The sequence below is a fragment of the Gekko japonicus genome, unplaced genomic scaffold, assembly GCF_001447785.1.
Source record: "Gekko japonicus isolate JY-2015 unplaced genomic scaffold, Gekko_japonicus_V1.1 scaffold3364, whole genome shotgun sequence".
Lineage (NCBI taxonomy): Eukaryota > Metazoa > Chordata > Lepidosauria > Squamata > Gekkonidae > Gekko > Gekko japonicus.
In genome coordinates this window covers 137,055-161,639 of record NW_015172117.1, presented here as the reverse complement: position 1 = coordinate 161,639, position 24,585 = coordinate 137,055, and the positions used below count along the sequence as shown (strand labels likewise).

The window sequence follows — 24,585 nt, the reverse complement described above, 5'->3', positions numbered from 1 at the left end:
AGTTTATCCAACTTTTCTGCAGATGTTTCAATTCGTTGTCAAAGGCCTTGGCTAGTGCGTGGAAGGGAGACCTCCAAGGAATCCCAGGGTCGTGACACAGAGGCCGGCAAGGGCCAACCACCTCTGAAAAGTCTCTTGCCTTAAAAACCAGGTCTAGCTCGCCACCAAGTGGTGCATAACGCTAAAGAGCTAGAACTTCTGGCCGCCAGACAATCTTAGGATCTCTTGGCTATATTACACACAGTGCCATATGATAATTAATTAACATACAAAATCAGCAAGAAAGAAACTGGTGAAGTAATCCGCTACTGGTACAGCGCCAGCAGGCATCAGTTAAAACAGATCAATATCCTAAGAACCTAAGAAAAGCCAATGTGGGATCAGGCCAATGGCCTATCCAGTCCAACCTCTGTCACACAGTGGCCAAAAATTCCAGATGCCATCAGGAGGCCCACCAGTGGGGCCAGGACACTAGAAGCCCTTGCATTATTGCCCCCCCCCCAAAGCACCAAGAATACAGAACATCACTTGCTCCAGACTGAGAGTTCCTATCTGTACCTTGTGGCTAAGAGCCACCGATGGACCTCTGCTGAAGGTATACAGTTTAAATCTTTAAAAAGGCATTCTCCATATTCAGACTCCTTCACTAAATCACTGCCAAGAAGTCTCTGGCAACAATGCTTATTTTTCACATATTTTGGCTGTGGTTGTCTGGGCCAATGTTGCAATCATTAGCAGTTAATGACTACCAAGTTCATATTTCCAGGTCTTGCCAAAAGTTTCTGGGTCTTAAACATATCCCGCAACATGAAAAGCGGCGGCCTTGGGATGGATAAGAGATTGGGTCCTATTGGAAGACAAGAGATTATTAAAATTAGAGGGTCATGATCTACACATGGGCTGGCATGCCTATGTGTGGTATGACAAAGACAAAGTACAAAAATCCTTTCATAACCATATAATAAGAGGAGCATTAATGAAAGTTTGGAGAAAAACTAAAGAAAGGTTTTACAACAAAATTCCAAAGTGGGTATCACCTTTAGAAGCTTTCATAATGCCAACATTAATATCAGATGATAAAAAGACAATGTATGAAAACTTATTGAATGAAGATAATGAGTTAAAATCTTGGGAAATGATACAATCAATGAATATTAACCTTACAAATTGGGAAAAGATACAATTAAACTCAAGAGTTCTAAAGGACAAAAAATGTCTTTCTATAAAGCAAAATCAGAATTGGATAACATATGGTTAAAATCAGAGGATAAACTGATTCAAAAATTATATAATTTCCTGCTACAAGAGGAAACAAGGGAGGAGTGGTTAAAACCGTCAATGATAACTTGAACAAAAGACATAGGGCACAATATAAGACTAGAAAAATGGGAAAAAACATGGAGATCTATTAAATTCTTAAGATCCATGTCATATAAAGAAAATATAATTAAAATGTTATATAGGTGGCACTGGACACCGGATAAATTGCTTAAATGCTACACTAATGTCTCTGGAAATTGTTGGAGGTGTAAGAATAACATAGGAACGTATATTCATATTTGGTGGAGGTGTGAGAAAATACAAAAATTCTGGAAAAGTATTAAGCAGTTAATAGAAGAAATTACAGGAATCAATTTGCCAATCACACCAGAAATCACACCAGAGGGGATTAAATATAATGAGTTATCTATTATACTGTACAAAATTACAATCTCAAGAATAATAATGGAAAACAGACAGAATACCGACTAGGGTAGAGTTGATTACGAAGCTTTTTGAAATAATAGAAATGGATAAGCTGAATATGTACTTGGCGGGAAAAACAGAAAGTAACTTTAAGCAAAAATGGCAAAAAGTCAATAAGTGGATTGAAGAAAATGTCTAATGTAACCCCAGAATGTTGGAAAAGATATGGAGTGTATGTTATGGAAAAATGAAAATAATAATAATAAAAAAAAAGATTTGAAAAAAAGGTCACCATGAGTTGTCTTACACAACCGCATCCAGCTGTGGATTTCTTTGCAACAGAAAAGGTCACTGTGAAACAGCATTTTCTAGCAGGTGTTTTTTCCAACACAGAGACAAAACTAAATGCATGGTTGCAAGGAAAATTTGGCCTTATAGTTCAGGCCCTCGTAGAAATCGTAAGCTTTATTTAATCTTTACAACAAGACCAGTAGGCATCCAGTGTTTCCAAAAAACACCCTTGTTCCCCGTTCCAAATAGTTAGATCCTCATGTGTGAATAGATCAGAGGCCAGCTGATGGCCAGTTGTCTGCCAGGCCAACTGGGGCCCCGGTCACATGGAGAATTTGCTGCAGGAGAGACACTAATGTCATGTGGATTTTCAGAGCACGATCACAGGGCAACATCTGGGAAGCATAGCGCACCCGTGGCGTGCCGCCGAAAATTTGGAGTTAAATAATACCTGCAAAAACCTACTAGCGAACAGTTTTCCACAGGCCGTCGACAGAATACCTCCGTGTGTTCGCTCAAGCGCGCTCCTTTCGCCATGTTGAAGCCCGCCGGAAACACGCGCTGACAAACAAAACCCTGATTTGCTGCCACAGCGTCTGATCGCATTCTGGCGCGTTAAACTGCACGTAGGCAAAAAGCCATGCTTCCCCCCCACGGTATCTGGCCCGTGTGGCCAAGGCCACAGTTAACCTCAGTTACAGGATGATGCACCTGGGATGATTTAAGTGGACAGAGCCCAGGGCCACCCACTTACATATGGGATTGAGCTGGGTGATTTCTAGATGAGCCTATTCCGGTGTTTCCTGCTCAGGAGTCCAGTATTTCTTTGGGAGACCTCTCCAGACATAAATCATATGTGAAATAGCATTCATTTGAAGTATGTTAATTCTGCCCTAGAACAAAGTTCGAGTTCAGCATGAAATCCCATTCTTTTATCTTAGTGGAAAGGAGCAGGGAGGATGCCGGTCAGGTGACTAAAGATCCCAGGTCAGTCAGCTGATCTATCTGTGGGTAGAGAGACTCACTTTCTCCTCTGTATTGTAGTAGCTTTTCGAGCTTCCAGTTCACTTCAAAGAAAAAATTATGTTCTAAGATTCCATTCTAAGGGCTCTGTTTTTCTCTGTGTGTTTATGCCAGGTTTTTCTTTCTTTCAACAGGAGGTGTGTGGGAGTCAGTGAATGAAACAAAAGCACATGTAGAGATGACGAAAGAAAACATATATACTGATGTAAGAGGGAATACTGAATATTGTGATATACCGAGGAAGGAGGAAGGGAAACACGCACTTAAAGGGATAAATAGTTCCAGTCTTTTACAATGTAACTCTTCTCAAGAAATTCTACGACTTCAAAACCTGTGCAGGGGAGACAATAGGAATGAAGGAAATGTAAGTGGGGAAAGATTTCCTGAAATATCAGACATTCAGATGCATGTGAATACCCATAAGGAAGAAAAAACGTATAAATATCTGGGGTGTAAGAAAGGGGTTGTGCAGAAAAACACCCTGATTTCCCATCAAAGAACTCGTGCAGAGGTGAAACCATATAAATGCCCGGAGTGCACAAAGAGCTTCAGTAAGAGTGGGCAGCTTAGTATCCATCGAAGAATTCACACAGGGAAGAGACCATATAACTGCCTGGAGTGTGGGAAAAGTTTCATTGAAAAAGGAAACCTTAGGTCCCATCAAAGGATTCATACAGGAGAAAAACCATATAAATGCCTGGAGTGTGGGAAAAGTTTCAGTCACCGTGGACACCTTATTGTCCATCAAAGAATTCACACAGGGGAGAAACCATATAACTGCCTGGAGTGTGGGAAAAGCTTTATAGACAGTGGAAGCCTCAAGTCCCATCAAAGAATTCACACTGGAGAGAAAAAATATAAATGCCTGGCATGTGGGAAAAGCTTTAGTCAGAGTGGAAGCCTTAAATTGCATCAAAGAATTCACACAGGAGAGAAAATATATAAATGCCTGGAGTGTGGAAAAAGCTTTGGGCGGAAAGATTCCTTTACTTACCATCAAAGAACTCACACAGGGGAGAAACCATATAACTGCATGGAGTGTGGGAAAAGCTTCACTAACAGAGGATACCTCAAGTCCCATGAAAGGATTCACACAGGAGAGAAAAAATATAAGTGCCCTGAGTGTGGAAAGAACTTCAGTCATAGTGTAGGCCTTACTTTGCACAAAAGAATTCACACTGGAGAGAAACCATATAAATGCCTGGAGTGTGGAAAAAGCTTCAGTCAGAGTTCACATCTTAGTTGCCATCAGAAAATCCACACTGGGGAGAAACCATATAAATGTTTGGAGTGTGGGAAGACCTTCCATCAGAGTTCACATCTTAATGTCCATCAGAAAATTCACACAGGGGAGAAATCATATAAATGCCTGGAGTGTGGGAAAAACTTCAGTCTGCGTTCACACCTTACTTCTCATCAAAGAATTCACAGAGGGGAGAAAAAATATAAATGCTTGGAGTGTGGAAAAACCTTCAGGCACAGTGGAAGCCTTAACTCTCATCAAAGACTTCACAGAGGGGAGAAAAAATACAAATGCCTGGAGTGTGGAAAGAGCTTCAACGAGAGTTCAAATCTTCGTCGCCATGAGAAAATTCACACAGGGGAGAAACCATATAAATGCCTAGAATGTGGGAAAAACTTCAGTCTCCGTTCGGAACTTACTTCTCATCAAAGAATTCACACAGGGGAGAAACCATATAAATGCCTGGAGTGTGGAAAAACCTTCAGGCATAGTGGAAGCTTTAATTCCCACCAAAGAATTCACACAGGGGAGAAACCATATAAATGTATGAACTGTGGAAAACGTTTTTGTCAGAGAACTGCCCTGACTGTTCATGAAAGAATTCACACGGGAAAGAAAGCATATAAATGCCTGGAGTGTGGAAGAAGCTTCAGTAAGAGTTGAAATCTTACTTCACATCAAAAAACTCACATTGGGAAGAGAAACAGATAAACGCTGTGGCTAGACATTGCATCAAAGCAAATTGGATCAGAAAATTAGAAAGCAAGGCAACGAAACAGTATAATACATACAATACATAATGCAGCAAAAGCTCTCTAAAAATATTTAGAGATTGTGTAAAACTGACTAAAACATTCTCCAATCCTGTTTCCCTTGTAAAAATGTCCTCTAGCACCATTCAATTTTAAACATCCTGTGGAATGATAAAATTGTGGGGGTCTACCTGACCTCATCAAGCAGGCCATTCCACCAACTGGGAGCCATAATGGAGAATGCTTCTGTTCTGGGCTGCTGCTGATCTCACTGATACGAGCAAAGATGTTGCCGTGTGAGGCTGTCCTGTAGAGATGTGAGACTTAGGCCCAGAATGACTTTGTGAGTAATAACTAGGCACTTGAATTGAACTTTAAAACTAACAAGTAGCCAGTGGCGTGACTGTGAAATCGGGTTGAGGCATTCTGTACCAGCTGGAGTTTCTGGCTTCAAGAGAAGACCCTTACAGAACGTATCACAGTAGTCTAGCTGGCAGGTTATTATGGAATGGATCCACAGATCCAGGTCAATGTGACAAGCACTTGTCTGTGCATAAAAAAAGGATAAGCTGAGTCAGATTTTACCCAGGGTTCTCTGCCAGGTTCTTTCACAGGCTGGTGATGTTCCTGGCTGCTAGGTGCAGGGTGGGGGGGGGGAGCGCGATTCTCTCCGCTCCTGCTAAGAGCCCCTGGTCCCGAGATTGTGAGCAAGAGGAGAAGAAGAAGAGTTTGATTTATACCCCGCCCTTCACTTGGAAGTCTCAGAGTAGCTTGCAGTCTCCTTCCCTTCCTCTCCCCACCAGACACCCTGTGAGGTAGGTGGGGCTGAGAGAGCTCTGAGAGAACTGTTCTTGAGAGAACAGTTCTGAAAGAACTGTGAATGACCCAAGGTCACCCAGCTGGCTTCATGTGGAGGAGCGGGGAATCAAACCCGGTTCTCCAGATTAGAGTCTGCTACTCTTAACCACTACACCATTGGCTCATGCCTCTGGCCAAATTCTGGACTAAAAACAAAGGTGGCCTGGGAGAGGGAGGGGAATCCGTGCCAGACTGTCAGCCTCCAGCCTAAAACTCACTTGACTGAGAGAGAGCAGGCATGGAGGGGAAACTGCAGCAGAAACTTGGGAAAGGCAGAAGAGATGCTGCTGCTGCTGCTCTCTGGGCCCAAGAAAAGTGCCACTGTTTGTACTGGCAACAGAAGGCCAGTAGGTATTTTTCATGTCCCTGGCATAGAAATATGACATTACAGACTTCACATGTACTTTGAGTGTTCTTCTGCATCTGGTTCTACGAGGGCAGCTTGGACACTATATATCCAAAGTAGCCATTTTCTCCAAGGAAGCATCCCTTGGAGTTCCAGGAGATCTCTGGACCCCACTAGGAAGTTAGCAATCCTAGTTGCGGTCCCTCTTTCACACTCTTTGTCTTCCCTGGAATTGCTGGACAGGATCCTTGGTCCTTTCCTCAGATGTATGAAACTTAGAGGGCCTGGCTTCTAACTAGACGGGTTGGTGGGGGGATTGAGGGGGGGTGCACTCTTTGGGAGAGAGAGAGCTCTTCTAAGGTACCCATTTGCTATTTGGACTTATTGGTTAATTTACAGTGTCCTTTAGTCTCAATTGTATTTGCTGTGAGCCGTGGGAGCTCCGTTATATTCACTATTTTTGATGTTATATCTACTCTAAATGGTTCTGCCTATCCCCCCACCCCATTTTAACCTGAGCCATCGTGGTTCTTGTATTAGCTGTATTCCGAGGAGAACTGAGTGTTGTGCTTCAATAAATTGTGTCATTTCAGTGAAATTACAAGAGTCTGAATCCATCACTGTTTCAGTGGCTGAGTGGGGCAAAACTGGACCAGGGTTTAGAGACATCAGGCCCCTGGCATTATGTGCTCTGACTGGCTGTGGCTCTTCAGGAAAGACTTTTCTAACCCTAAGAAAGACCTTTCCTGGCACCTTGTACCACAGGACCTTGGAGGTACCAGAGACTCACTCTGGAATGTTTTGCATACGAAGCCTCTGCTTAACCAGTGAGCCACGGCTCCCCCACCCCTGCCGTCCCCCTGGCCCAAGTATTTCGGGTCACTCAGCAAACTTCCCCACCCATTCAGTACAAAGAAAAATAAGAATTCAAGAATAAACTACATTTACTTAGTGTTCAAAATGAACAGCGTAAAAATATTTTAATTTTAATTGTTTAATTGTTTTAATTGATTCTAACACCAGTATGTTGTATAGGGTCCAGTAGGTGATATTGAAAAGTCGTAACTGCTTTTAGCAGTTCACAGTGATTCCAGTCTGTACAGTGGACACTTCCAAAGAAAGTAATTTTGGGGCAGCTTTTTTTTTAAAAAAACCACCTTTCTTCCTTAATTCTGAATGCAATAAGTTTTTTTAGTCAAATGCCATGGTGTAAATTTTCTGAATTAAAGCCCTGTTCCAATTTTAAAAATTTATAAAAATAGGGGGAAAGGACATTACAGTACAATAATATTTTTGGTTAAACTAATAGATACATGAATGAAAATGAGTCATAATGAGATAAACTAAATGTTGATTAGATAACGTAGAAAGATAAAAGTTATGAATTTCTGAGACAACAGATCAAGATGGACAGCTGCGTGACTCTGTCCGTAGCAGCGGAAACGAGCAAGAGTCCAGCAGTACCTTAAAAGACTAACAAAAGTTTGTGGCAGGATTTGGGATTTCTGAAGAAGTGTGCAGTGACTCATGAAAGCTCATACCCTGCAACAAATTTTGTTAGTTTTTCAGGTGCTACTGGATTCATGAGATAACGAACTATGTACCTTCCAGCTGACCGAAACCTTCACTGGTGAGGTACTGAGCTTGCAGTGCTATAGTTTACTATAAATCTGGTAAGTTTTAACCATGTCACTGTTTACTTACAAGTATTTTAAAAAGAAGGCCAGTGTTTCTGTTACTATGATACCCTATCGCAATTAGAAGCCACTGTTGATGAGCACAGTGTCTTCAGGATCACAGTTTGCAACACAGCGGAACAACAGTTGTGGGTCTCTGATTGGGCGGTGAGTAAGATGGACTCACTGAGGTGACTGGCCAGCCCAGGACTACCGGGGAATGACTTGACAGGGTTGCCAACTCTAGCTGGGGAAATTCTGGGATCTTAGGCAAGGGCAGAGTTTGGGGAGGGAAGGAGGCTTAGCAGGGATGTGCCTAACAGGAGAAATCGAAGTCCTACAACAGCTGTGCTCTGTAGTCACTCTAGATATGGCCCCGTAGAACTCCGAGGAGCCCTGCCATCAGAAGCCTAAAGGAGGGATTAAGATTTGGAATTTTCTGCCAGAGGATGTGGAGATGGCCCCAGGAATAAACGGTTTTGAAAGGGGATTAGGTAGAGTCATGGATTAGATAGAGTCACGGAGAAAAAGTGGCTCCTCAACATTTAGAGGCACTAAGCATCTGAATCCCAGATCCAGGAGGCAACATCAGAGGAAGGCCTCGGTCTCTATGCCCTGTTGCTGGCCGTCCAGAGGAACTGGTTGGAAACTGTGTGAGAAAGGATGCTGAACTAGATGGAGTATGGGTCTAAGCCAGCAGGGCTCTTATGTTCTTATGAAGGCCTCAGCCTCTATGCCCTGTTGTTGGCCGTCCAGAGGAACTGGTCGGCCACTGTGTGAGACGGGAGGCTGGATTAGGTAGACTATTGGTCTGATCCAGGAGGGCTCTTATGTTCTAAGTCTCTGAGTTTGGCCTGCCATCTTGAACAAAAATGGAGCCCAGTCGTTGAAAGACCATGTCCCCTCATGCAGCTTCCTCTGTCAGAAACTTTGGAAAGGATAGTGGAGAAAACAAGCCACGTTTGTCATTCCCTGGGGGAACATCTCGCCAAAATATTCCAACTAGGATGAAAGTGTCGGTAATTTGTAAACCCATCAAGAAGATTCTTTGCTCAGAGGAGGGTCTTTTCAAAATGTCATTTTAAAACGAATGTCGCCTCCAAACTGTCCCAACCGTATTTAACCCTGCAAGATACTGTATGTAAAGGAACATGACATCACTGAAATGTTGTTCTAAGTACTTTTTGAAAGGACTTGTAGGAAGAGAGAGAGAGCCTATAGATTCCAAAATGGGTTTGACAGGCCAAGCCTGGCAGATGGCGAGAATGTTGGGAGGCAGGGGTCTGGCAGCGTGAGCCTGATGATATCACTTCTGAGAAAGACCTGGACGTGATGGCAGTAGCCCTAGGGATTGCTATCGCTTCTGAATTTCCCCCAGAAGTGATGTAATCACACTTGCAAAAAAAAATTTCCCCATCTTTCCCTTACAAACAAGGGCGTGCAGGGAAGAGGATTCCTTCCTCACTGATAGCTGAATTCCAAAAGAACATAAAAACATAAAAAGAGCTCTACTGGATCAGACCCATGGTCCATCAGTATCCTGTCTCACACAGTGGCCATACAAGTTCAAGGGCAATATATGAAAACAAGAAAAAATGCATGTGGCCAAATTTTAACACCATTTTAACACCAATAATCAATGGATTTAATAATAGACATATAAAGTACTCAGAACAAATTTTCCATAAACAACAGGTAGAAATTCATTGGCAAAGTTGATCACAGGTAGGAATTCACAGGTGGAGTTTTTCCACAAACAATTTGTAACAAATTCAAAAAAGTCCTTTAACTTGTAAGGATGTAGTAGTGTCTCTGGCAGCTGACTCAACGGACCCCCCCCCGCCCCCCCCCCCCCCCGGTTCTAAATCAATTTCAATAATTTTTTCCAAGAATCATGCTGGATTCAGCATTTAAAAGAGACATGTATACATCCATAAAGCATATTCAGATACAGCAATCCTCAGTGATTCCTTCATAAATACAATAACATAATGCCATCAACGTACAAGTAACTGCACTCATAATATTATAAGCAAAATCCAATCCTGTCCTATTATATAAATGTGTAGTGGTCTGGCAACGTTCTATGTGTGGCAGAATCAGTTGGCTGCAGGAACTGCCCATCACAAGGTGTACCTCGATTGGCTGCCTTCCCCTCCACTGTGGCGTCAGTCCCGCCCACAGACCTGCTGCCCAGCGTCCCGCCCTCACTCTGCGCGGGGCCATTGGTCGGGCCCGCCGGCCTACGCACAGCCTGGTCGCTCCCTCCAGCCCCGACCCTGAGACTGCTGGGAGGCCTCCAGGAGGGGAGGGTGCCATGGAGCCTCTCCACCGCCTTCCCACTGGTATCAAAGAGGGGTGGGGATGAAAAGGAAATAGGGGACAAGCTTATATGAGAACATGTAATTGCCTTGCAGTCTCTCCTCTATTCCTTACATAGGACTGCGGCCGCAGTGCAGCCTCTTACCTTGGATGGGGCAGTGCATACCTTTCAGCCAGGTTACGTTTACGTAAAGACATGGAAGCATGAGTCCCTGAAGGAGGATTGGAGAGGCCCCCACTTGGTGTTGCTAACTTCACATACCAGTGTAAAGGTGGATTCATACCAGAGTGAAGCATGCAGTGAACCAAGAGCCCTTGGGAGGCGGGACTGAGGGGGTGGCTACAGATGACAGCACGGCAACCGAGGCCGTAAGCCACCCAGAAGAATCATCTTGGCAGATTGAACCAGTGGAAGGATTGAAGTTTTTGTTTTCAAAAAAATCCACTGACTAAAAACACCAAACAGCACATAGCCCTGCTTGGCCGGTTGACCTGTTCTCTAAAAATGTTTAGGGCACTTATTTATGGCTGTTTGATTGCCGACGGGAATGCAAATGTTCGAGACACACACAACAGTGTACTGCACATGTCTTTGACCTTGGCACAATCTTTGAATTTATCTAAATGCCGGGTTTGCCACCAGGTGCCTCAAGACATTGCCATAGGCAGCCCCATACTTTCCAGGTCATTAGCCCCCAGAGAGATGAAGACCCCTTATAGATCAGGACTTACGGGAAATGAGACTTGGGGGGCACAGGATTATCATTTTTATAGTTTAATGTCTGAAAAGAGGGTTGGAGTTGTAACGGCACAGGCAAAATGGTGGGGGTAAGCCGATATGTAGTGGAATATAAAATCAATGGAGCCTATGTAAACAGTACTTGGGTTTACCCCCTTTAGACAGTTGGTAAAAGGATATTATGTTCAATGGATGATGCACATATGGTGTAACAAAGCATTCACTGCCCTGGGAGGACACTATTTTATATGTGGGCAGGGCTATTTTTGGGCAGGAACGCACAGGAACGGAGTTCCGGCTGGCTCCTGAGTTGGCCACGCCCAGCAGGAACTCATTAACATAATAGGCCACACCCAACAGCAGACACTCATTAGGATTGGCTACATTAGGGGTGTGTGGCCTAACATGCAAAGAAGTTCCTGCTACAAAAAAAAAGCCCTGGGTTTTGACAACAAAGTAAACAGAATAAGAAGCAAAAGGTGGGTGTTGCTGGATGACCACACTTCTGGTAACATGGGGGTGTGTGGCCTAATATGCCAATAAGCTGCCCCTATCGGGGTGTGTGGCCTAATATGCTAATTAGTTCCTGCTGTTGGGTGTGGTCTGTTATGCTAATGAGTTCCTGCTGGCCTTTTTCTACAAATAAAGCCCTGTATGTGGGGAAAAGGCCTATCAAAGCCTCCTGGCTGGGTGGTCTGAAACATGTTATCTTGGAACGGTATATCCATATGTTAAGATTGTGGATAAGTTACCACGGGGGAGGATAAGAAATAGAGATTTAAAACAAAGTGAGCAAATTTTAAAGAGCCACCAGGCCCTTACAGAAGGAGAAAGATTGGGATGTATGGAATGTATGGGATGGCCCGGTTAGGGACAGCACTGATTAGGCTGCAAGGAGCTCTGGAAATAGAGTCAAACCATGTTGCCCAAGCCCTAACTTTGATTGGAGAGGGACTTTATGCAACGAGACAGATGGTTTTACAAAACCGAATGGCTTTAGATATTTTGACAGCTGCAAGTGGAGGGACCTGTGCCTTAATAAAACAACAGTGCTGTGTATATATACCAGACCATTCTGGAAAGCTAAAAGTTATTGCTAAGGAAGTTGAGGCTGTAGCAGTAGTACCGCGAGATGTATCTTTGAGCTGGTGGAAGAGGATTTGGACATGGCTACCCACCGGCGCCACTATTCGAACTATGCTTTTAATTGTCTTTGGAATACTATGTATAAGCCTCTTAGTATGCTGTGGAATGTGTTGTCTTCCCCGTTTTCTGAGTCATTGTTATAATCTTAAGCTAAGTTTTAAAAAAACAAAAACAATGGAAAGCTTTATTAACTCTATTGAGGGCAGGGAGCTTTTATTTGCCAGGAAGGATGATGCCGTCATACTTCTGCTGGAACCAGCGCATGGTTTCCTCCTTGCTGATCCTGTGCTTGGCCCCAATACTGCCGGTTCAGCGCTTCTTGTCAGCGATGCTGAAGCCTGGCCGGCCCAGAACCACGTAAAAGTCCATCGATTCCAATGCTGGGATCATATTTAATGCCCAGATCAATGTGCTCCTGGATTCCAAAACCAAAGTTGCCAGTGTCTGAGAAGTTGTTCTTCCTCAGTTCATATTCTCGCACCTTCAACCCCCTCTCCAGGATCTCCTCAGCTTTGACTCCACGTGCAGCAATCTTCTCATTTCTCCTGATCCCAAAAGATCTAACAGTGTATCGAGCTTTTGAGAAGACAGGAGTCTGTCCCGTGAGCTGCTCCAGCACTTTGGCTGCTCGGGTGAGCCTGTCTCCACTCTCCCCAACAAAGATGTTCAGGCAGAGTTTGCGGATGCACAACTCCCGCATGTTCTCCTTTTCACCCCGATCTTGCTGCGCCATCTTGGAGGCGTGGAAGAGACCAAGAAAGACGCGGAAGAGGATCTTGTGAGGGAGGTCGCTTTCGGCTTACCATAGAGACGAGGAGGTCAGGCAAGAGAATCTGGTGATTCCCTCAAGGGGAGCTTGGGGACCCTCTAGAGGCAGGAAGGAGGCATTGCTCGTCATCTTAAACTAAGTTCTGAAATCATTAGAATGAGGCGGTTTAGGATGTTGCAACGAAAGTATGAGCAATATGGATTAAAGCTAGAGTCTGATCTCAGTTGTCCCATTGTTAAGGCCATAAAAGGTCAGTAGGGGGGACTGATGGATCTTAGCCTAGCTCGACTAGGCCTCCAACAGCCTTATAGCAAAGACCCCAAAAGCACAGAGGCTTTGACGAACTTATTCGTGTCTGCTGCAAGAACCAGAGGTTACTGATTAAGCTTTTAGCCATTAGCTGTTATGGCTAGCCGACACTTAACTATGCATACTAATTGATGTGCACCTGTGGAATACATCCATAGAAGTTAAAGTTACTTCAAAGGATTGGTATCCAGGGAACCCAGGTGTGCTTGGGTGGGACACTAAATCGGGAAACTTGCATTAGCCTTTGATAACATAAAAGCACAGGAACTTGGCACAGGTGAAATGTCAAGTCCCCAGAATAGATCTTAAGGACACGTATCTGTAGGAAATAACCATACAAGGAATACGCCTCCGTTTGTTGAAACTGTATATTAAGCGCGGATGTAACTTCATGCTCTTCGGAAAAAACCCTTGCAAGTTTTTCCTGCTTTTGCTAGCAATAAAGCTTTAACTGAAATCGTCTGGGTCTCTGGCTCCCTTGTGTTTCCCAATCAGGATACAGGTACATGAGGTCTCTATTGAGGTAACATTTGCAATGGGCCTTTCAGTGGTGGTCACACAAATAACTCTTACCCAATGCAGAATATATCATTTCTGAAGCATTTCACCATTTCCATTAGAGGGAAAGGTTCTCAAACAAAATAGAATCAGCTAGTGTTAAGTCGCTCGCTTAACAAAGAAGTCGGAGAGTGATTAAGCAAGAACACAACTTTATTCTTCCACTCGAACACAACTCCAACATGGATCAACATCTGATAGCCAGAACAGCCTTTACATTGCAGCTGTCCTGCTTTTAAACAATCCTGGCTAATGTAGCCGCAGCCACTGTACAAATACCAACCAATAAGGTGTTCACATAACGACCAATCACAGATGTTCCCGCTCAAGGAGCTTGCTAGAAGGTGATTGGTTAGGTGCTTCCTGGGCTAGTCACGTTTGGATGGATTTGAATCCTAGCCCAGGAAGAAGCTTTACATTACATTCCAATTAGATGTTTCACAACATCTCATGCATTCAAGGCAGCTTTGAATACACTACAGCTAGTGAAATAAATATTCTGCAGTCCCCCGAAACAGGTGGTTCCATTCATTTTTAGATATGGAACATTAGAACCTTTGGGCTTAAATGCTCAAAAATGATTTGGCTTGTTTTCTCTAGAGAATATGGTAGTCAGAGAAGCTTGAATCCAATTAATGGAACCAGAGCAAACTAATTTATGCAGTAGCCAAATTGCTCACTCACAACTTTAATGCCAGTAGCTCACAAAGTAGAATTTTTGCTCTCAAGACTCCACATCTTAAAGGGAGCATTGATCCACCCCCAGGGATTTGGGGGCCAGGCGCCTGTCTGTGGAGGGAACTGGCCCAGGGACAAAGCCCTGCTGCTTTTGGAGGGGTTCCTCAGTGGAACAGGCTTCCTCTGGAGGTGGTGGGCTCCCCTCCTTTGGAGGTTTTCAGACAGAGGCTAGATGGCCATCTGACAGCAGTGCTGATCCTGTGAACTTAGGCAGACCATGAGGGGGAGGGCGGGACGGGTTGCCTCAGGGCTGAGTTCTCCTGGCCCTTTCTTACAGGCCCAGCAGGGAAATGCGGATTGCCACTTTGGAGTCAGGAAGGAAGTTTTCTCCAGGCCAGTTTGGCTGGAGATCCTGGAGATTTTTGGTCATCTTCTGGGCAAGGAGCAGGGGTCACAGCAATGTTCCCTCTAAGCGGTGGAGTCTTGTGAGCAAGAATTCTTTTTTTGTGAGCTACTGGCTGTGAGCCAGCAATTTGACTACTGCATAAATTAGTTTGCTCTGGAGCCCTCCTTCCTGAGCTAGGACAAAAACGTGTGAGCCAGAGGCTAAAAAACTGTGAGCTAGCTCACACTAACTCAGCTTAGAGGGAACACTGGACTCACGGGGTATGTGGAGGGGGGAGGTCTGTATGAATTTCCTGCATCGTGCAGGGGGTTGGACTGGATGACCCTGGAGGTCCCTTCCACCTCTCTGATTCTATGCAATAACTTCAAACGTCTTCAAAAGGCTTTCCCCTCTAGCTGCCAAGCAGCGGAGACGAGGGGTGACCAAGCCAGGCAGGGGCGTCTCCGGATTTTGCCTGGACTCGGTCTCCCTCCCGCCTCCTCCCTTCCCCGACTGCCGCCTTCAGTTTTTGCTTCCCCGCCTCCTTTCTGTGTCGTAGGAGTGGCTACCGAAGCGGCAGAGACGCCAGTCCGTAATTGCCCCCTCCCTTGTTTCGAAATTCTGCTTGGAGGTGAGGCTGCAAAACCTGCGAGGACATTTCTGCCGTCTCCCCAAGAGACGCGGGAAACTTCCCTTCTTCTCAGCCTTTGGAAAGCCGGTGAGGGCGACATCAAGGGGGTCCTGCAGGGGAGGGGGCGGGCAGGCGGAGGGCCGCGGCAGAGAGAGAGAGAGAGAGAGAGAGAGAGAGGGAGAGAGGGAGGGAGGGAGGGAGAGGGAGAGGGAGAGGGGAACTACTGGGTGCAAATGTCGGCGGCCGCTTCCTGGCTCAGAGTCCACGCCTGGTAGCAAAGAAGGGCGTGCAGGGCGCCTCGCGAGCCGCGGGTGGAGAGAAGCCGTGGCCCAACTGCGGGCTGAAGCCTCCCCTGCAGAGGTGTAGACTCCCGAGTTGGTGTGTGCCCCTTTCGAAAGCGAAAGGAATGGAAAGATAGAAAGGGGAAAGGAAGGAAAAGAAATGGGGGAAGGAAGGGAATGGAGAAAAGAGAAAAAAATGGAAAGAAAGGGGAGAAGGGAAAGAAAGAAAGAAAGAAAGAAAGAAAGAAAGAAAGAAAGAAAGAAAGAAAGAAAGAAAGAAAGAAAGAAAGAAAGGGGGAAAGTGAAAGGAAGGGAAAAGGTGGGAGGGAAAGGGAAAGAAAGAAATGGGAAGAAAGGGAAAGAAATGGAGAGGAAGAAAGGGAAAGAAAAGAAAAAAGGGCAGAAAGAAATTGAAAGGGAAGGAAGGAAGGGAGAAAGAAAGAAAAATGGAAAGAAAGAAAATGGAGAGAGAGGAAGGAAGGGGTGGAAATAAGAAGAAAAATGAAAAAGAGGTTCCCTACTGGTGGCAGCCATTAGATCCCTCAGTTTGGCTCCCCCCTTCTAAGGGGGGGCCAAGGGAGGGCTGAAATGGCTTCCCGCTCTTTAACGCCAGCAGCCTCTCGGATCCCAGCCCTGTGAAGTTGTACTTTTAAAACTGTATTTCTCTTTTGTTGAACTGAGGCCCGGGCTCCGTCACAGAGACATGAGCCTTGATTCGCCCAGTGTCCCCTGTTTGAGCCATTTGAGCAGATTTTAGCTCGCCCGCGGAGCCTGATGGACCCTATGCGGCTTCAGACGGCCCTGCGGGATCCGGTGCAGCACTGGGCAGATGTTCCCGTGCCCCCCCCAGAGGATTGTCTGGCTGCCCCCCTCCCTTGCACACGCTGACCCCTGCGGCCATCTGGGACAGCATCCTGGGAGCTGCAGGCCGGGTGGAGAGGTATGAATGCGGCTGCAGTGGCCCCCTGCTTAGCAGTCCCTGAAGTGAAGGGCATAACAGCCCTGGATGGACCGGCTCTGCCCCCCAGGCCTCATGTTTGACACCCCTGCATTAGTGCAAAGCACAAAAAACCGCTGGCTGAAATCACTAAAGGTGAACAAAAAATGTGTGAAAATAATATTTTAATACCAAGTTCAGTAACACCACAACCATATAACTAGATAAAGCCAAGGTGTTCTTACAAGAAACAGAGAAGTCCCAAAAGTATTCAGTGTTGTACAACTCCAGTTGTATTGCAATTCCATAGTCCAATCTGACATACTTTCATCATAGAGTGGACTCATATAGTTCCTGGAAAATCCATATAATCTTGAAATCCATAAACCATAGAGATGTGTAGTCCGGGTGCAAGCTGCCACGTTTCGAATGATTCTTTTTCAAAACCAGTAGGCTACAGTGGAACCCAATCTCAATAGTAGCGCATACAGAAGCCAGTTTATTCAATCACAAAGGATCATGGACTCGGTATTAAAATATTATTTTTACACATTTTTTGTTCACCTTTAATTATTTTAGCCAGCAGGTTTTTTTGTGCTTTGAACCATTTATGTATGCTGGTTCCCCTCCTTTTTTTGTTTACCCCTGTGTTAGTGTCAGCTGAGGATCCAGGAGAACGAGGTGTGAATCCCCACTCTCCCATGGAAGCTTGCTGGGTGACCTTGGGCCAGTTCACTCTTTCAGCCAAACCTACTTCACAGGGTAGTTGTAAGGATAGAATGGAGAATTAAGTAAGTCACACACACACACTCTTTGGGGGGGGGGAAGGTGAGGTATAAAATGAAGTAAATATATAAATAAATGCAGGAGACAGTGGCCAGAGGTACAAAATAGTTAGCAGATTCAATAGTTAGCAGATTCAACTCTGTCCTCCAGGATCTGGCCATTGTCTGCTGCATTTCTTCATTTACTTCCATTTGTACCTCGTGTGCAGCAAGGCTCACGTCTCTGTGACCGAACCCAGGCCTCGGTTGTCTTTTTGGTGGCCCACAGTATCCTTCAAACTCTCCTCCAGCGCCACATTTCAAAGGAGTCTACTTTCTTCCTGTTAACTTTCTTCAGTGTCTAACTTTCACACCCACAACCTAGTAACAGGGAATAAAAGGTAAAGGTTCCCTTGCTCGAAAGCCAGTCGAATCCGACTCTAGGGTTGCGGTGCTCATCTCCGTTTGAAAGCCGAAGAGCCAGCACTGTCCGAAGACGTTTCCGTGGTCATGTGGCCCCTGTTACCTTCCCACCGAAGTGGTACCTATTGATCTACTTGCAATTTCTTGCTTTCGAATTGCTAGGTTGGCAGGAGCTGGAACTAGAGACGGGAGCTCACTCCGTCATGCGGCACCCGGGTCTCGAACTGCTGAACTACCGACCTTCCACAGCCTGCAGTTCAGCGTCTTAACCACTTGAGCCACCGCAGTAACAGGGAACACTGTGGCACAAATTAACTTGATCTTGGTCACCAGTGACACATCCTGACACTGAAGAATCTTTCCTAGCTCCTTCATGGCTGCCCAGCCTCAGCCTCCTCCTGATTTCTGGGTTGCAGTCTCCCTTTTGGTTGACAATGGAGCCAAGGGATAGAAAATCACAAACAGCTTCAGTTTCTTCATGGTCAGCCTCGAAACTTTAATTCCCTAGTAGTCATTACTTGGCAGATCACATCAGTCTCTCCCTAGAAGCTAAAAGGGCCAAACTGCGGCTATGGAACGGAATGTCAAATATACCAAGCTTGAAATCTTTTTACTAAACCGCTGGGATACTGACATAGATGTTAGAAATGAGGAAATAATTTCTTTATTCCTTGCATCAGCACGCCTGACAATAGCTTCATGTTGGAAATCTCCATTACCACCGACGTTATCCGCTTGGCATGAAAAAGTATGGGAACAATTTGTGATGGCAAAAATCACAGATAAGGTACATAGAGCACAAACATCTCTGTCTTCCAATTCCAAATTTGAATCAACCCGGTTTCCAATATTCTCATATCTCACTACACATGATATACTGCCTGCACGCCCACATTATCATAAAAGGTTATTGTTGTGAAACATTATTACAAAAGTTTGTTGGGAAAAGACAATATTTGCAATCTTTACTCCTCTGAATCTGCAGACCATTGATCTTATGTATTATAGAAGATCTTTCTGTTGAAATGTTCAAGTTGTTCAATATTTCTGACTTAGTTATCGAGTGTTATTGAAATGCACTTCTATGTTAATGTATCTTTGTTAATGGCAATAGCATGTTATAACTTGCTTTGGGGGGAAAATATCCCATGATGGTTAATGCAAAAAAAATATAAAATAAATAATAATGTTCACATTGCTCTCCCCCTCCCCTTTATTTCCTTCTTCTTCGCAGGGTGAAGAACGGCACCTCCTGTCAAATTTTAGGCCCCCTCCTGGAAATTGTCACCAGGCGGCCAGCTCTTGTAAGTCGGGGGGGGGGGTCATTAGGAGGAGGGGCAGCTCAGGTGTCCCTTGCAGTGTTAAGGGACTTGGAGGGAAGAGGCCTGGTTCTGGCATCACAGGTTGTCTGAGGGATCCGCCAGGAAACCTGTGGGATCTGCTGATTCCATCACATGAAGCTTCTAATCCTTTTTTTTGAGGGGGGGGGGAAATCACCCGCCTTCATGTTATAAACAACTGTGCCAGGGATGGATCCCCAACTTTCGTGGGCCTGTGGGTAGAGATGTAAAATTTCCGGAAATTTTGAAGCTCGGAAAAAAACGGAAATTTTCGGAAAAATTGAAAAAAAATGCTACATTAGCATTTCTTTTGTCTTTTCTAGATTGAAAGTCATTCTGTTACTTTAGGAACATAAAATATGACTCTGGACATTTTTACTCGGCATGAAAATATCACAACTAGCATATTAAAAATATAGTGTATCCAAACAATTATTACAAAAAGAATACCCACCCACATGCAAAAACAAAACTGAAACTTTTTTATTTTCTCCTGACAATCGCACCTTTCTAAAGGAAGAAATGCATCTTGTTCTTGCATTGGATAGTTCAGTTTGTAACCTAGGACTTGCTTGTCCTCAGTGCACAGAAATTAGATCAATCTGATACCATATATATATATATTAGAAATTATTTGGAAAATATTTGAACACCTTGTCTTAAAATATTTTATTCATCATGTTAAAATAAAACGTTCCATATCATTTTTTTTCTTTTCTTTTTTCAATTTTTCCAATTTTTCGGGGAAAACTGTTTTTTTCCTGAATTTTTCTGTTTTTTTTCCGGGCCTTCCCATTTTTACCTGTGGGCACCTTAGCAATTCTGACACAGGGTGGTGTCAAACTCTGCTCTAGTTTGCCATGGCTTGGGGGGGTTGAGGCCTGTGGGGAGTCGGACATTCCTGCGGGGAGTGTTTGTGTGTGAGTGGATGAGCGTGTGAGGCTGCTTTGTTTAGTTGCGTCATGAGTCTTCCTAAGCTGTCTCCCTTCATATGGGGACGACCTTGAGTTCTGTCTGTGCCACTTTGCTATTTTAGACAACGAAGTGGTAAGATTGAGGTGGGGGAGAGAAAGACAGTGAAAGCTAGGTGAGATGATTGTGAAACATAATTGTTTGCAGCTGGGGGGGGGACAGACTGGTTTTAATAAAGTACAATTGGGGATTTGGGGGGCCCCAGCACCAGTTCTGACCAGTGTTCCCTCTAAGCTGAGCTAGTGTGACCTAGCTCACAGTTTTTTAGCCTCCAGCTCACACATTTTTGACTCCGCTCAGGAAGGAGGGCTCCAGAGCAAACTCATTTATGCAGTAGCCAAATCACTCACCCACAACTTTCATTCCAGTAGCTCACAAAGTAGAATTTTTGCTCACAAGACCCCGCAGCTTAGAGGGAGCCTTGGTTCTGACCTGGATCAGTCTTCGCTTGGGTCATCTGTAGTCATCAATAAACAAATCACTGCCAGTGAGTGTTGTTGAGAGTATTTTTGCCCAAGAGTCTTGACAGGTGGTGGGTGCTGGGCTACCACGGGAACCGGAGACACACAGAGAGAGGAAGCTGTATTCTTGGGGCAACAGCAGGAGGGCGTCTGGAGTTCTGGGTCTGCTGATGGACCTCCTGGTGGCCCCTGTGTTTTGGCCACTGTGTGACACGGGAGAGTGTTGGACTGGATGGGCCATTGGCCTGATCTAACTTGGTTCTTCTTATGTACTTGTGTAAGCCCAAGTGCAGGGGAGCATGGGAGTGATTTCAAACATACCCCGGGAAAGACGATCACAAGAGAGAATAAAACCAATTCAGCTGCTGCTGAAACAATGTCATTGTACTCTGTCCACCCTAACAGATCTCCAGAGGCCAGTCAGAACCTCTGCTGGGCAAGAAACCTCCGTGGCTCCACCCCCTTTATAAAAATTGTGGGCACCAGGAAAGGTGTTGACGGGCACCACAGACACATATTGGGGAACCCTGAAGTAGCCATACGTGTTGACTCTGTTTTTTCCCCGTTTCAGGGCCTGGTTTCCTTCGAGGAGGTAGCTGTGCATTTCACAGCGGAGGAGTGGGCCTTGCTCACTCAGGCTCAGAGGGCTCTGTACAAGGAAGTCATGCTGGAGAATTACGAGAATGCGACCTTTCTGAGTAAGGATCCCTTTGCCTTCCGTTGATAGATGCCACACTGAGGTTTATTGCTGTAAGGATGTGGAGTTTTCATACGGTTACTTGGCTGGGAGGCTCTCTGTTCCAAAAGAGGGAGGACCAAGCTGAGAGAAAGTCCTGATGGCAAAAAGGGAGATGTACTATTAAGAGCATAAGAAGAGCCCTGCTGGATCAGACCAATAGTCATAGAATCCTAGAGCTGGAAGGGACCTCCAGGATCATCCAGTCCAACCCCCTGCACAATGCAGGAAATTCACAATTGCTTCCCTCTGCACCCCGTGTGACCCCTGCTCCATGCCCAGAAGATGACAGGAAAAAAATAAATAAACCCTCCAGGATCCCTGGCCAACTGGCCTGGAGGACAATTGCTTCCTGATCCCAAAGTGCCAATTGGCATCTCCCTGGCGTGGAATCCAGCCTCCTGTCTCACACAGTGGCCAACCAGTTCCTCTGGACGGCCAACAGCAGTGCATAGAGGCCGAGGCCTTCTCCTCCTGCTGTTGCCTCCTGGCTCTGGGATTCAAAGGATGAGTGCCTCTGAATGTGGAGGTTCCCCTCAGCCACCATGGCTAGTAGCCATGGATAGACATATCCTCCATGAGTCTCTCTAATCCCCTTTTCAAGCTTATTCCTGTGGCTATCACCACTACATCCTCTGGCAGGGAATCCCACGTTTTAATCGCTTTCTGTGTAAAGTAGTATTTCCTTTTGTCTGTCCTGAACCTACTGCCCATCAGTTTCATTGGATGCCCTCAAGTTCTAGCATTTTGGGAGAGGGAGAAAAGGTTCTCTTGGTCAACTCTCTCCACCCTGTGCCTAACTGTATAAACCTCTGTGACAGATCTCCCCATAGCCATCTCCTTTTTAACCTGAAAAGTCCCAGTCTCTTCAGACTTTTTCTCCTAGGGAAGGTGCTCCAACCCTCCTCTGTACTTTTCCTGGCTCTGTTATATTTTGCAAGCTCTTTGAGCAAGTCTCTGAAGATGCAGCATAAAAATGTTTTTAATAAATAATAAAAAAGCTATTAACAGTGTGTGTCCCTCCCCGAAGAAAATATCTGCCGCTTAAAAGGTAAAGGTAAAGGTTCCCTTGCTCGAAAGCCAGTCGAGTCCGACTCTAGGGTTGCGGTGCTCATCTCTGTTTCAAAGCCGAAGAGCCAGCGCTGTCTGAAGACGTTTCTGTGGTCATGTGGCCGGCATGACTAAACACCAAGGCGCACGGAACGCTGTTACCTTCCCACCGAAGTGGTACCTATTTATCTACTTGCAATTTCTTGCTTTCGAACTGCTAGGTTGGCAGGAGCTGGAACTAGAGATGGGAGCTCACTCCATCATGCGGCACTCGGATCTCGAACTGCTGAACTACTGACCTTCCACAGCCTGCAGTTCAGCGTCTTAACCACTTGAGCCACCACAGCTCCTATCTACAGCTTAGATGCCATTAAAAACATATCTCTATAAGAACTCCTAAAAACCTCTCAGGAGAAGTTCACCTCCTTAGAAAACTCATTCTATGAGGCTGGAGTCCCTGTTGAAAACTGGTTCATTCTAAGAGGCCTACCTTAAGTGTAGAAACAAGGAGAAGGCTAGAGAACCGTCATTGGTGCTTTGGGACATAGGGGAAGAGACGGTCCTTCAGAGACGTGGGGTTTAGTTAAGGAACAGATTTAAAGGCCATAACCAGCACTGTGAAATGAACTCAGAAATAATCTGGCAGCCAACATAGCTGCTTTAAAACAGGTGAGGTGTGTTCCAGTCATCTAGACATTAGGGGGTTGGACTAGATGACCCTGGAGGTCCCTTCCAACGCTATGATTCTCTGACTTTTGACAGTACCTATGCTACTGCATTCTGAACCAGCTGATGTTTCCAGGATGTCCTCAAGGGCAGACTAATGTTGAGTGCGTCACAGTAATCCAACTGTGAAGTGACGAGAGAATGGATTAGCACGGCCACATTGTCCAAAGAGGGGGGGAGAGTTGGCAAGTGTGATGCCTCTGACAGAAAGCATGCCTGGCTACTGGATATGTGTGGCTCTCCTCCAGGGAGAGCGATACTCAGGCAGTTCAAAGCCCACGTCCTCATTTGCTCATGAAGCCATGATCCCAGGCAATGTTCCCTCCAAGCTGTAGAGTCCTGTGAGCAAAAATTCTACTTTGTGAGCTACCGGCATTAAAGTTGTGAGCAGGTGATTTGGCTACTGCATAAATTAGTGTGTTCTGGAGCCATCCTTCCTGAGCTGAGACAAAAATGTGTGAGCCAGAGGCTAAAAAACTGTGAGCTAGCTCACACTAACTCAGTTTAGAGGGAACTGATCCCAGTACTGTTTATCGATACATACTTGTCCGTTGGAGGTGACAAATGCTTCCGTCCTTCCCTTGGAAGAACAATACTACATAGGAACCTGGAATGTAAGATCTATGAATCAAGGTAAGCTTGACGTGGTCAAAAATGAGATGGCAAGACTGAACATCGATATCCTAGGAATCAGTGAACTAAAGTGGACAGGAATGGGCGAATTTAACTCAGAAGACCATTATATCTACTACTGTGGCCAGGAATCTCGTAGAAAAAATGGTGTGGCCTTTATAGTCAACAAGAGAGTGCAAAAGGCAGTACTGGGATACAATCTCAAAAATGACAGAATGATTTCTGTCCGATTCCAAGGCAAACCATTCAACATCACAGTAATCCAAGTCTATGCCCCAACCACTGATGCAGAAGAGGCTGAAGTGGACCGGTTCTATGAAGACCTACAACACCTCCTAGAACTAACACCAAAAAATGATGTCCTCATCATCATAGGGGACTGGAATGCTAAAGTAGGAAGTCAAAAGGTAACTGGAATAACAGACAAGTTTGGCCTTGGAAAGCAAAATGAAGCAGGGCAAAGGTTAACAGAGTTTTGTCAAGAGAACACACTGGTCATAGCGAACACCCTTTTCCAACAACCTAAGAGGCGACTCTACACATGGACATCACCAGATGGGCAACACCGAAATCAGATTGACTATATAATTTGCAGTCAAAGATGGAGAAGCTCTATCCAGTCAGTAAAAACAAGACCTGGAGCTGACTGTGGTTCAGATCATGAGCTACTCATTGCAAAATTCAGACTTAAACTGAAGAAAATTGGGAAAACCACGAGGCCATTCAGGTTTGACCTAGATCGCATCCCTGATGAATATACAGTAGAGGTGAAGAATAGATTCAAGGGTCTGGATTTGATAGATAGAGTGCCTGAAGAACTATGGACAGAGGTTCGTGACATCGTACAGGA

General features: G+C 45.1%; 1 protein-coding gene and 1 pseudogene across 1 annotated transcript; one reads left to right on the top strand and one right to left on the bottom strand.

The window, feature by feature from the left end:
- The first annotated feature begins 3,155 nt into the window (after window positions 1–3,155).
- On the top strand, window positions 3,156–5,757 carry LOC107118615 (zinc finger protein 883-like). Its single transcript, XM_015420983.1, has one exon. The coding sequence runs from the start codon at window positions 3,179–3,181 to the stop codon at window positions 4,904–4,906; it is 1,728 nt and encodes a 575-aa protein (XP_015276469.1). The 5' UTR covers window positions 3,156–3,178; the 3' UTR covers window positions 4,907–5,757.
- Window positions 5,758–12,287: 6,530 nt separating this feature from the next.
- On the bottom strand, window positions 12,288–12,815 carry LOC107118616 (annotated as a pseudogene).
- Between the last annotated feature and the right edge of the window lie 11,770 nt (window positions 12,816–24,585).

Excerpts from the sequence above, each read along its gene's own strand:
- LOC107118615 (XM_015420983.1), top strand. The coding sequence starts at position 3,179 with ATGACGAAAGAAAACATATATACTGATGTAAGAGGGAATACTGAATAT.